General features: G+C 42.3%; 1 protein-coding gene across 7 annotated transcripts in view; it reads left to right on the top strand.

The window, feature by feature from the left end:
• Nucleotides 1-13,321, top strand: part of SHANK2 (SH3 and multiple ankyrin repeat domains 2) — a 377,060-nt gene that overhangs the window by 140,118 nt on the left and 223,621 nt on the right. For 4 of the 7 annotated variants that reach the window (XM_074586402.1, XM_074586403.1, XM_074586407.1 and 1 more), the window contains one exon: nucleotides 8,726-9,035. In XM_074586402.1, coding sequence (XP_074442503.1) covers nucleotides 8,726-9,035 — 310 coding nt within the window. Of the gene's footprint in view, nucleotides 1-5,071; nucleotides 5,251-8,725; nucleotides 9,036-13,321 lie in introns of those variants that run through there. The other 3 variants (XM_074586405.1, XM_074586408.1, XM_074586404.1) reach the window with 1 other exon arrangement.

Raw genomic sequence — 13,321 nt, 5'->3', positions numbered from 1 at the left:
ACTCAGAGCTTCAGATGTTTTGCGGGTGTTGCCACATTGAGCCTGGTAATTTATTTTTCTTTTAAAAAGGGAAGCCCCATGATATTCAAGCTCTTTTGAATCATAATTTCTAACCCTATTATCTTCTAACCTCTCAAAGAGATTGCAGACATTTGTTCTGACACGTAACAAGTTCTAAGCAATGCTTAGCAATTTTAAAATGTAATCTAAATAGAAGACTGTCTGTATCTTCTTGATGTTGTGTAAGCATCTCAAAGTAAAGCCTTAAGGTGAAAACGTGTCCCCTTCTGCAGAAGCATGCAGCTCTTTGGATGTTATTCTTGCAGTACTGCTGTCGTATTAGTAAAGGCTTATTTATAGTCATGTGAGCATGGTAAGAAAGAGGGATTGTTTTGCATTTTCCATGATTTTAAGCTCATTTATGTGTGGCAACTCTACATTCATCAGCTCTTAAATTCTTTTGAAATGTACCCACAAAGACATACACCTTGCGTGCTTAGTTATTAAAGTACTTCTAATAACAGGAATTGAGTAAAGTGTTTTCTGCCAAATGGGAGAGCCCAGGAGTGGCCAGATCCCTCCGCAACATAAAGAATTGCCTCTAATTAAGCCTTCCAGCTCCTCGCTGTTGTTTTTTAAGCAAGTTCTGGGAATGTGCTAGGTTCCTCCTGAGAGCAGAGTGAGACTGGCCGTTGTCAAAGCGAGCAAAGCTTGGGGACGGTGGCAGAGAGGCCAGGGGACGGAAGGCACGTCTGGCACATGGCTGTGGAGCTTGCCCGGCTATCTCTTGTTTTTCTTTCTCCTTCTAATTGACAACTCCTGCCATCTGTTCCTGAGCTGTCCTTTCCTACGCACAGTCTCCTGCCCCCGTTCTACCCTTCACACTTGTGGCTTGAAGGCCACGAAAGGAGCTGACTGATACCAGTAGCAGCTGGGTGGGCAGGAGATGCTGACCGAGAGACGCTAAGGCCGGGTCAGCTGAGGCTGGGCTCTTCGACCATCATTTGAGTGGGCTCAGATGCTTCTCTCTCAGCGCTGCTTTAACTGCAGTTAACTGAGCAAACTCCCCAGATTTTTTTTTTTTCAGAAAAATAAAAAAAACCCCAACCACCACTTTGCTTTATAAAACGGGTTTATTTGTTCCCCTGAGGTGGCTTCCTTCTGAATCTGTCGCCACTGCCTGTGTTCCTGACCACCTCGTGGCTTTGTGAAATAAGTAAGTAATCTAGAAGCTCCGTACCAACCTAAGAGTTGGGGTTTTGATTTTCTTTCAGGACTCGTCTTCTACTTTACAGTCTATATTTGAATCTGTCTTTTCTTGTCTAACTCTCCATTTGGTGGCTTAGCATACGGGAAGCCTATTTTATAGTGGAGAGAAATGCATTTATGTATTTTTATATATATACACATTATACAAGAACTGAATTTTTAACAAAAACCTAGATGCGTATACAAGTTAAAGGGATTTTTCTGGCGAGAACTCCAAAATAGACAAAATCAAAAAAGCATAAAGCGTGGCAATTGTAACTGTGTTCTACCATTATGTGAGAAGGTGGGAAGATTAAGCAAGAGCATAGATTTGGTCAAACAGATAATTTTTTTCTTTTCTAATGGTTTTTGAGTGCCTAAAAACAGATCCTAAAGAGTATGTAACTCACTGATTTGCACAGATTTCTAATGGGATCTATGGACTGGAATATCTACAAAAATTTGGGAACCTGATGTTACAAATGTACAAAAACTGCTAACCAAATTTAATTTAAAAGCCCGTGATTTGATTTCTGTTTGAGGTGGCCTTTTCTTCTCAGAGACATGCCCATGCAGACCTCACAGACGTTTTCCTGAGCACCTACAGAAGAAGTAGGGAAATCTGGGCTTACCTGTATTTGGAAGGTTCTTCATGATTTTTCGGTTATGGATGCTGATGGCTTGTGGGTTATATTACTGTTGTGTGCTAGCAGAATTGAATTATTAGGTTTTTGTCCTGACCTAATAATACCAAGACTACCGTTGTGCGGCAGAAAACCTTTCAGGAAAAGGTGAAAGCTGCTGGAATATTTTCTTTTTTAACTTCTCAACACCACAGATTTTAGGACTTCAGTTAAAATAAACAAATTCTAATAAGCCATTAGTGAAAATTAGAAAAAATCCAAAGCTGCAGCTGCAAATAGTTCACTGACTTCCTTGATTGTCGTATTTTGCAACTGCACGCTAGTGTTTATTGCAGTGGGCTCTGCCATGTAGGAAGAAATTATGTTTCCCGTGTTGGGGAAAAGGCAGACAGTTAAATGGAATAAAATGATCACTCATCAGGTGATGCATCTGATGGGGTAGTTCAGACAGTTCCCACAATTTCCATGAAACTCAATAATTCCAAGTGACTTTAATATTTTTTATATTTTTATAACACTGATTAGAAACCTCTAGATGATGAAATGCTACGGCTCTGGCAAGAATCTAATAAAAATACCCCCTGGGATTGATTTTGATTGACTACAGTTGCCTGTCTGTTTTTATTTTACTCTATATGAACAGACATGAATGAGCACGATTGAGTTAACCCTTTCCTTGCCTTACCGCTGTGATTAGCTCCTTAGGCTATCATTACTTTGAAACACCGACACCCGCCTAAAGGAAAAGACAGGATTCGACTCCCAGGTTTCTACACCAGCATCACCTTGTTAGTAAGACGCCCAGGACGTTCTGCTTAGAGAAACACGACCAACGCTGAGATCCCGTCCCTTTGGAGATAGTTAATGCTTATAGCCTGTACGTAACTTTTACTGACTGGTGTTCTGGTTGTTAAAGCGCAGAACTGAGCGTAGGGAGGCAGTGATTTTCTTCCTTTCCTGTGGGTGCGACAGGTAATTCTCCTCTGGAAGTACGTGGGGATCAATCTACGCTCGGTATCGTCAAGCAAGTATATTGCCCTACACTGTGTAAAATGAAGATGCGCTCCCTAGGGAACCTGTGCCCGCAGACATCGCGGCAATGCCTGGAGCTAAGCAGATTTCAGGAACTACCACCATAAAACTCCCTTCCGTCGATCTCCCATTTGGCTGTTGAAACAGGAGCACCACCAGATGCTCAGGTTTATGTGCAGAGTTCACGAGCCCTCGCGTACAATTGGCGAAGTTTAGTTAGAAAGCACTATGGAAATGCAGAATATTATTAATAATTATAACTCCTTCATCATTTGCAGCTCCAAATCTAATCGGGGGGATTGAATGAAGATATTAGAAAAAGTCACGCGTAGCAGCTTATAATTCAAATTAGTGGCACGGCTGTTCTGGCGTAGCTGTTCTTGCTCTGGAAACGATATTGATTCTTCTGGGGAGCTAATTAATGCACATATTTATAAGTTAGCAAATAACAGTTCAAAGTTATTCTTTAGAAAGATTTGCATCTTTTCAAAGTTAAGGAGAAAATTCTTCCGGTCAAATAAAGACGTTTAATGATGTACATTTGCTCTGGTAAGATCTCCACCTGCTAAGAATAGTTGCTTTTAAAAATAAATTGAGCCAAAGCATAAAATTATATTAATTAAGAGAAATATTCCTTTCTTAATAAATTAATAACTATGTAAACACTGGAATGTTAAATGAAGTTTAAACTATTAAATTTATTTATGCTTACTAATTCTTTTCAGTGCTACGTTAAATATGAGTTCATTATATATAACAGAGAGAAAATCCATTTAAGTCATTTATTTTCTGTCTGTCTTGAGGAAGTTGTCTCAGTGAGAAAAAGACCTAATTTTCAAAATAGATGCATTAGCTATCAGCAGAAACGTCTGAAATGGCATAAATATTTATTAACTGTTATATAGCTTATAGTATTTGAAGGCAATTTTTTAATGGAGGTTGCTTTTTTTCTTAAACAGGAAATTTCTTATTTTTGCAATCTTTATATCTTACGTTTAACTAGTTCTGCTTAAAATTTTTGTGATTTTTAGCACCTCCCCCTTCTTCCTATCTGCCCGTTTCAGTTATTTGCTCTTCCTCTGGGAGCGTGTTCGCACTGGCTGGCACGGCTATCTATAGAATTTTTTTTCAAAATTAGTACTTTAGAACCAGCAGTCATTTATTTTCTGGCGTCCGCGCTGCATTTAGCGAAGTGGCTCGGTCAAATATTTGTATTTTTACCTTGTGCAAAAAGAAATGGTGTTTCATTTCAGTGCAGTGGAAAGGGGAGTGGAAAATAATTGTGCGTGTATCTCGGACTGGAATACAGGCCGTGTTCAGATACTCGCTTTAGGGGCACTTCTGTCGCCGTTCTTAACGGAGTCAGCGTGTGAGGCTTGGTGGGATTTGGACTTTTTTCCCAAATTGGAAAAATTGGAGCATTGTAGCAAGCAAGCAGATAAAGAGCAAGAGGCAAATAAAGAGCACAAAGCAAACAAAGAGTAAAAAGCAGACAGATAGAAAAAGGCAAGTGAAGAGTAAAAAGCAGACAGATAGATAGAAAAAGGCAAGTGAAGAGTAAAAAGCAGACAGATAGATAGAAAAAGGCAAGTAAAGAGTAAAAAGCAGACAGATAGATAGAAAAGAGCAGATAGCTAGCAAAAAGCAGATAGCTAGCAAAAAGCCTCTGGAGTCAGCTGTGGAAGTTTAGAAGCTGCCGGCACTGCGCCAGCAGCTCTGGTCCCTGCACGGTTCCCCCTCCCCAGCTGCCGGCCGCCGCTGCGAAGCCCCTTTTCACGCCTCGCCGGCCCCTGCCATGGGGCAAATCTGGGCATTTTTGGTGGCGGTTGGAGCCGCGGCCGCCCGCGCCTCCCTCCGCCCGCACCAAGGCAGCGCTGGCGGAAGCGAGGGGCTCGTCTGCGAGGCTGTGGCGATGCTGTTCACATGACTAATGCTGTGAAAGATAGCAAGATTTTTTTTTTTTCTCCTCTTTTTTTTTTTTTTTTTTTTTTTTTTTTTTTTGAGCAGCTCCAGTCTATGCACAGTTGGCTCCCAGCTGACAGACAGAATGTGGGGTGGGCTTTGTCACCAGAACGCTGGGTACTGCATGCCCAGCGATGCTCGCAATTCCACAGTGCCCAGAAACCTGCTGCTTATGTCAGGGTGCAGGCAGCCCGAACACGTAGAAATTGGGGAGCTTTGGGTTTTTTTATTTTTTATTATTATTTTTATTTTTATTTTTTTTTTAACCTCTTTCTTCCCAGCAAAGGTTATATAATGAGGGGATTGCTGCTAAAGTAAAAAGGGAAAATGAAGTCTTTGTTAAATGCCTTCACAAAGAAAGAAGGTAAGCAATGCAAGCAGAACACTTTCATGTTTCAGACCGGTGTTTTCTTGTGTACATTTAATATGGTGGGCTTAGTGACTCTATAATTAATCAATTCCTGCAATTTCTTTTTCAAAATTATCTTGTGTTAGGCAGTCCAAGTAGGCAACTGAATATTAAGGCTGGATGTGACTTTATTCCTTTTGGGTGTTTCTCTGAGGAGTCAAATAGTTATAAAAATGTTTTTGTTCCCTAAGAAATGCATTTGAAGCCATGTAAGGCATTTCCTAGGTGGATTTTTGTCAGTGAATGATGCTGAATTGCCCCTTCAGATGTATGAAATGCCAGGAATAGAATTCTGAGAGCTGGAGGAAGGATTAAACGGTGCTTCTAGGTGTGCTTTGAGGGATGATTGTTTTAAACTTCAGAGGCGTGAATTGAGTTCAGACATTTTCATGTCATTTTATATCAAGTGTTTTTCCCAAACAAGTTTTGCAACAGTTATACTTCCAGTTCTGAACGTGGTGAGATATTAGGGGAAAAAACAGTGTCCAACAGGGGCTGGAGCGTGGAAATTTGCATTTCATCATTTTGTGTTGTAGTTATTTTTTTTTTAATTGTGAAAATAATATAAATAATGCCTATAAGAAGCAGCTAAAAAAATATCCACCCACTTACAGTTTGCAGATTGCTGGGGAAAAGAAACAGTTGGGTGGAATATTAATCACTTTAGGCACGGAAATGCTTATTTTTAACTCTTTCTATAAAAGATTTGTGTTAGACACACGTCAATTGGTGTAATTAGTTGTCCCCTGTCCTGTTTATTTTCTGTAGTAAAAGCTAATTTTGCTGGTAGTTCTCTCCTTAAGAATAGCACGTTAATAGCAAAGCAAAAGCTAACTCCTAAGTGGTCACGTAAAATCCTTCTAAGGTCCGCAAGGGAAAAGGAATTCATTTAATCTGGTACCTGGAGAGGGTGTATACATGCAAAACATCCCCTGGTTTTCAGTAGGGATGAACGCGCCAGTTTTGTGCTTTCTAAAACCTGTCGCTGTAAAGGTGCCCGGCAATTCCGCGTCCGTCCCGGCGCCGTGCCCCAGCGCCGTGCCCCTCCTGCTCCCTCCCACTCCCGCTCAACGTACCCCCTGACCTCGCAAAAGTGACGGGGAAACATCCCCAAAATATTGGCAATACTTAGTTTTCTCAGCCCGTGGCTGGAAGGCTCGGCACTCTGCTTGGAGTCTTCCCTGTTTAAGTTCATGAAGAATTCAAACTGAAGGCTCGGATCCGATTTTTACTGAAGTCCAAGAGAAAGTTTGGTGACCCTCAGGGGACAGCAGCAGACCTGCAGCTCGCAAACCTCTCTGTGCAAAACATTCCCCATATTCAGCTCCGTGTGCTTTCCCCTTTGCTGAGACGATTACAGGAGCTGTTCTGCGTTACTCTACCTGGGAAAGCTCCCGAGCGTCAATGAAATAATTTTAAAGCCGTATTCCAAATGTCAAAAATAGAGGAATGGCAGGACTGTGTCATCTACGTCGGTCTGGAGGATCTGTACGTGTCCAATTTGGAAATAAGTGCTGTGAGTTTTCTTTAAGTTAGTACTAGCCGGGGCTTTCACTGTGACATTTGAAGCACCTTCAGTGACATACTCTGCTGCTTTGGAACCTTAAAAAATATGAAATATGAAAAATGTGAAATATTCTGAAAATCAGACAGTTTCTGCCAGTTTCTAGCATAAATATTGGGCTTCTGTGCTTTATCCCCTTTAACGACTTCAAAGATCACTTTCCTTATTTCAGCCTTGTTTCAAATGAAACATTATGGAAATGAATTTAAAGCGCTTTCTCTCTCTGCTCACGGTTCTCTGTTTTCCTTCTTCTGATGTTGTTGAGCTGTTTACCAGAGAAAGTTTCAGCTCATTAGAAATACAAAGGATGTTATTTTAAAATATTCGGAGTCACAGTTAATCATCAACCTATTCTGGTGAAAATTACATAAACCATTCTTTTACTTGCAGTTCCATCTTTATTTTATGTTATAAATATGCTTTCAGTTTTGCTCAGAAACCTTATATTTTGCTGTGTTTTCTTAATTAAAGGCTGGATTTCAAGGCAGGACAGATTGATTCCTATGTGTATTCATATTTATGTGAATTTATGTACTTGCACAGGATGACAGACATTCTTCTTCTGGGTTTTGTGTGTTTTTGAAGGGTATTGAATGCGTCGACATTTCTGGCACTTTATGAATGGCACTTACTGGCACTTTAGACACGTAGGAGAATATTTTGTGGGGCTTCTTTCCCAATTCAATATGATTTTTTGCAAATTACAACAGCTCAATAAAGTCCTCAGAGTAATGCCTGGCTGCCTTTTGTTAGTTAGACTCCTGTGACTTTTCAGCTGTAAATATGTGCACTTTAGGTCAAATCCTGCGACCCCCTGAGTTTCGCTGAAATCCATTAATGAGAGGAGTTGCATGAATGGGGACGGAGGCAAACAGGAACTTGCAGGGTCAGATCCTTTATTTACCGTATAATATAGGTAAGAAATGCCATCGCATCTGGGTGCCTTTTATTAGGAAATTTGCCTTTTAAGTTGCACGTGGAACCAACTGACCCACTACAGCGAGAAAAGGAAAACGTAGCGTCTGCTTGTCCAAATTCTCCTACGACTGCAGCACTCTACCAGTAACGCTGGTGAAAGGATGGGCCCTCTGGTTTGTGTTAGACTTTTATTGCCCTTGCATTTGTTTTCTGTTATGACTATTTCATTAACTAGTGTATTGCAGCCCTTGGATACAGTCGCGTTCTCTTTGGGACACAGCACGTGACGGAGCGAGTGTATTACCCTCGGGTAGTATGTTCTATATACAATAGTAATAGATGCGGTAGGAGCGCCTAGATTAGAACGAGGGGAGTACCTAGGGATTACAGCAATGTAATAGAGTTCTGCCAGGAGGAAAATCTATGTCCTCAATTTTTAACCTGGAAGACGGGGATAAGGTGACTGTTAACACTACAGATTTCAGGTTGGGCCTGAACGTGCGATGGAACAAAATTCTCCATCTCCTATTGGCAATTCTCTGCCAATGGCAGAAGGAAGTTCGAAGTTCGTGCATCGAAAATTCTGCCCATCACCCTGTTCTGTGCCTTTCTGATGGAATACGACAACATAGCATGAGTATGAACTTTTTGAGACTTTAGCTTGAAGTGTTTCCCATTTCCTAGACCATAGTTCAGACTGTTCAGCAGACTCATGCCGCGGTTGTTGCCTGTTTATTAAAGGCAGCAAACAGGCTAATGTTGCCCTGTTGTTTTCAGTTTTAATGATGTTTTAAAGATAACGAATCCGATTAGCTCTGCCGGCAAGGTAGAGTTTGTGTTTCTGCAGAAGAAACAATGCCATATGTTGCTAAATCTTTTTATGAGGTGGTAAACAGATATAAATGGTGAAATCATCTGAGATTACCCTGGATGTCTGTCTTTACACAGTGCCCTTTAGAGAGGCTCCCACCTATTCCAACAGAAGGCGGAGACCCCCAAGCACCTTGGCAGCACCTCGGATCTTGCTTCGTTCCAACAGCGACAACAATCTCAACATCAACAACCTCCCAGAGTGGTCAGCCTCCTCCTCTGCTTCTTCGCACCGCAGCCTTTCACCTCATCTACTTCAACAGATGCAGAATAATCCTAATGGAACTGTAAAAACTGTGGGGAGTTACACTCCGTCCTCCCGGAGCCGGTCGCCGTCCCTAAACAGGCTGGGAGAGGATGCCAAACGGCAGCAGCACAGGCACATCAGGTGAGTTTTTGACGAATTGCACAGCACGAGATGTCCCTAATGTCATCATGCCAGGCTGCCACGTTCTTTTATGTTATTTAGATGTCCGTTTTGCACTCTATATAATATATAGGTATTAAAATCCCAGCACGGTGGAACATGTCCAAGTGTGACTATTTTAATTGGAAGCTCCAGTCAAAGCCAGCTGTTTCCCGACAGAGCTCCAGCAGCCAGGCAGACTTTAAAGTTCAGCAAAGCTCAGCAGTGACTTGTCACTGAGTTTGCACCTCCGAATTAGGGTGCTAGTCCTCAAGATCTTTTAAAAGTTGAAATAATGATTGTATTTAACAGCAAAGTAAAATGTTTCTGAGATGCTTGGTCCCTTCATGAAACTCTTGGTCACGCCTGAAACCTGCGTTGGAACCGCTCATGGGTGATGAAGCAGAGACTGTTTAAGTTCTCCCTTCTGTAGATGTGTGCTGAACCAGAGAGTCAAACGGAGGGAATAAGTGGGGCTGTGTAGGAGGCTGGCCGAGAGCAAAGGGGGCTTCTTGAGATGGTGGTGGTAGATGTCATGGGCTTCTTTCGTGGTTATCCTTGCTGCAGGGTTTTGCATCCCCTATGACTTTGCTGCTCTGTCTTTCCTCTTGAATTACAAATGTGATTTAGCAGGCACTCTCTGCAAATATCCTGCAGCTATGTCCCACTGGAGAGCAAATCCTGGCTAATTAGAGTGATGTAGGTATTGTGAGTACTATAATAAAACAGAGGATTGTGTCTAACTTTTGATCACAAACGGGGCCTTCAGCTTTGTGAAGCCACTGCCCTGTGAATAGGCAATTACGGCTTCGCTTTGAGGAGGATTCGGGAGCTGCATCTGCCACGTGTGCGAGCGATGGAGCTGCACCAGGATGAGGGGTTGAAGCAGAGGGCTGCGGGGAGGACGAGCTGAGTACTGATGGAGAGAAGAATAGAATGTGTTGGGTTGGAAGGGACCTCCAACCCCCCTGCAGTGAGCAGGGACATCTTTAACTAGATGAGGTTGCTCAGAGCCTCATCCAGCCTGGCCTTGAATGTCTCCAGGGATGGGGCCTCCACCACCTCTCTGGGCAACCTGTTCCTTGAGAGAATTAGAGCTTAAATGTTTTGACCAAACATGGTCAAATTGACCATTCCACAGTCATTTAAAATATCAAGCTTTGTCCTGTTTCCTTGTATCAAAAGACATCCACTGCTCGGAGTAGGAAAGGGCATGAGTGATGTTAAGAAATGGAGCTGTTGGTTTCTCCTTGTTGTTTGTGGGCGTAATGGATCTTTACTTGAGCTGTCAAGTCAGTAAACCAAAACATCATGTAGTTGAAGCTGTCACCTGCTACCTTACACGTTCTTCTTCTCTCCTTGGCTGTAGACACCCAAACTGACAAGCACTATTTGTGGTAGTAACAATACTGCTGGAGAGTGGAAATATGGGGCATTGTAAAAAAAAAGTCTGAAATATAAGAATCGCTGGAAGGAACAGGACAGGAATTTCTTATGCTGGTGGTTTCATGCAGTAGGGCAACCTCATCTTACCTGGTTGTATGTTAAAATAATAGCAAAGACTCAGTTGGTTATAATTTGGGTGATGCTTCTTCACAGAGACGCGTATGAGATTAAAACCAGGTTGTCTGTGATGAGGCTGCGCTCCGGTGAGGAGGTGGCCGTAAGGAGTGCCCTCGTCTGCCACTGGGTATTGCTGCTGCCACCAGAGGGGGAGGCTTTGCCTTTGAGTCAATGATTGTTGCAGCTGGAAGGGATAAAAAGTGCCTTTTCATCAATATTCCTGGGACTTCCAAATTCTTGACATATAAAAATCCTTTGAGGTGGGGGGAACAATTAAAAACTCTTTTGAATATGCAAACATTTATTTGTTTTGGCTTTATTCAGCCACTTTCCTCTTCCCTTTCTGAGAGCACGCCGGTTTGAAAATAGCACAAATGATAGTGGAAACCAATTTAATGCCTGAAGCATTGTGGAAATAAAATTTTGGTCTTTCTCTTAGTGCATGAGTATCACGGCTACTTAAACTGCTACCCAGCTGCCGAGTCCCGTATGTACCATCAAGATTTGTTTCAGAGATGTCCAGAGTGTGTACAAGTACTCAGAAGACAGCTGGAGGCTCTCTAAATTTAAAGACAACTGAAAGGATTTTAAATACAAATTTTTCATGCCAACAATGCGTTTGCTTGCCCCAGGCCCCTTTTGCAGTCATGAATGGCGCCTTACATGACACTTCCCTCACAGATTTTGTTTAACTGTGTGACCACCTACTTACTGTCAGCTGAATGTGGGAATTGTTGCTGTCTCTGCTTATTATTTGCAAATAATACATGCACCGCGAAGCTGTTGTGTTTCCCTTAGATGAAAAATTCATTGTTGACATAGCAGTAGATGGGGTTCTGGAGCAGAAGCAGCCCGAAGGCATAGGTTAATGGAGAAAGGTTAGAGTACGACAAAGGGTTAATGAGGTTTGTGGGGTTTGCGTTGTGGCGAGCGATCCTGGAAGGGGTTCCTGTGATCTGTACGGCTTGTGTGGCTCAGGTGTTTTATCTTCTCATGAGGCTGCTGCTTTTCACACCAAACTGGTTTTGGTGGAGAGTAGGAGGGCCAGGGGGACTGGCACCCTTCCTGTGGCATTTGTCCCATGGTGATGAGCAGAAGGAGGTGCCAGCACAGCCTCAGTCAGGGCTGAGCCGTCAAGGATGGCCACCGCCTTCTGTGGGAGAGGGAACCATCTCCACGCGTCTTCTGAAATCTCCCCATCCTCCTCCTGCTCCTTCACGGCGCGGGACTTGCTGGGCTGGCAGCCCACGCTGGGGACAAGGCGGGAGAGGAAAGATCGTTGTTTAAGAAGTCATCTGTCCCGTGTTGCAGCCCTGGTTTCCATTAGCAGGCCTGTCTCAGAAGAAGTGACGCGTTCAGTGCGAAGGTTCGATGTGCCGTTTCCCCCTCCTCTTTCAGCAAGAGAGAAAATGAATGAATCCTCTGTGACAGGAGTTAAAGGAGATGCTGGGCCATAACATGGTGAACAGCTGCTTCCAGACTAGGCAGGAAATAGGGCTTGATACAAGTGGAAATCAGATGCGTAGCAACAGTTTATAGAGATGGATTTTTTTTATGGTGATGACTGTTTCTTCGCTTATAAGGAAAAAGGAATGGAGCAAAACAGCTGAAACCCGAATGTCATCTTTTCCTGTCTTCCTTTAAACAACTGGGAGAACTGGCTGAGGTTCCTGATGCAAACTCCATCACAGACGTGCAACCAGAGCTCACTTTTAAACTCTTAAGCGTGGCTTATCTTTATTGGCACCTGTCCACAGTAATAGGAGAACAGAACGAGGTGAAAGGGGGATGCTGTCCCAAACGGTACAGAAGTTACTGCAAGAAAATGGAAGTGTTCCTGATATGCAAGATCCACCATTTGATATTTTACCAGAGAACTTCTTTACCTATATTGAGAGCCGTATTGCCTCCTATTTTGGTAGGAGATTGGTTAAAAAAAGGGCGAAGAAACAGAAAACTCCAGTCCCCATATTTCATTTTGCTTGTAGCAGTTTGAGGTCTTTTCTTTCTCCTTAAAGAAGTAAGCAGAGTGTTGCAATGCTAGACCACCGTAAGTCATTCTTCTTCCTTTGGTACTCTATCTTTTTCCTATAGATCTTTATGAATATTCATTTTTTCTCATTAATATTTTTCTGTTTCTAGACTTTCTGTGTTTTTTTTTTTTTCCAAAGTTGAATACACGTGTATTCCAAGTTTCTTAAAATACCTCCTATAGATTTTCCACCATCTTTAATATTTGCCACTTTCTCACCTGATCTTTTTGGCAGTTCACTCAGTAATGATCTTGTGCATCATTTGGTGGCTTTCGATAATTTCTTCTGTATACGCCATAAGTAGATTGTGCGTTCTTTGGTGACGTGTGACTTACTGGGGCGTACCACGCTGAAGTTGCTGGGAGAGCTACTGATCGCCATCAATAAGAAATGATCTTTTGGAGAATTTGTTATCCATAAGAACCATGCTTTCTGCAGATCTAAAATTTAGCTCTAGGCCTTGGAGTGACGAAGTAACTTGATTATTCAGTCCATTCAGTTAATAATTCAGTTGTCTTGATTGTTCATTTAACGTTGCAATATTACAAAGATATTCATTCCCAACAATAACGGTAAACACTGACATTGTAAAGTCTTTCTTCCAAATTGTGATGCTTATAATGTATGATTTGCATCTAAATTTTAAACTTCATCAGGGTCTGTGAATGTGCA

This window comes from Larus michahellis, chromosome 4, assembly GCF_964199755.1.
Source record: "Larus michahellis chromosome 4, bLarMic1.1, whole genome shotgun sequence".
Classification (NCBI taxonomy): domain Eukaryota; kingdom Metazoa; phylum Chordata; class Aves; order Charadriiformes; family Laridae; genus Larus; species Larus michahellis.
Note: the sequence above shows the minus strand (reverse complement) of the source record. Positions and strands in the feature narration are given on the sequence as shown.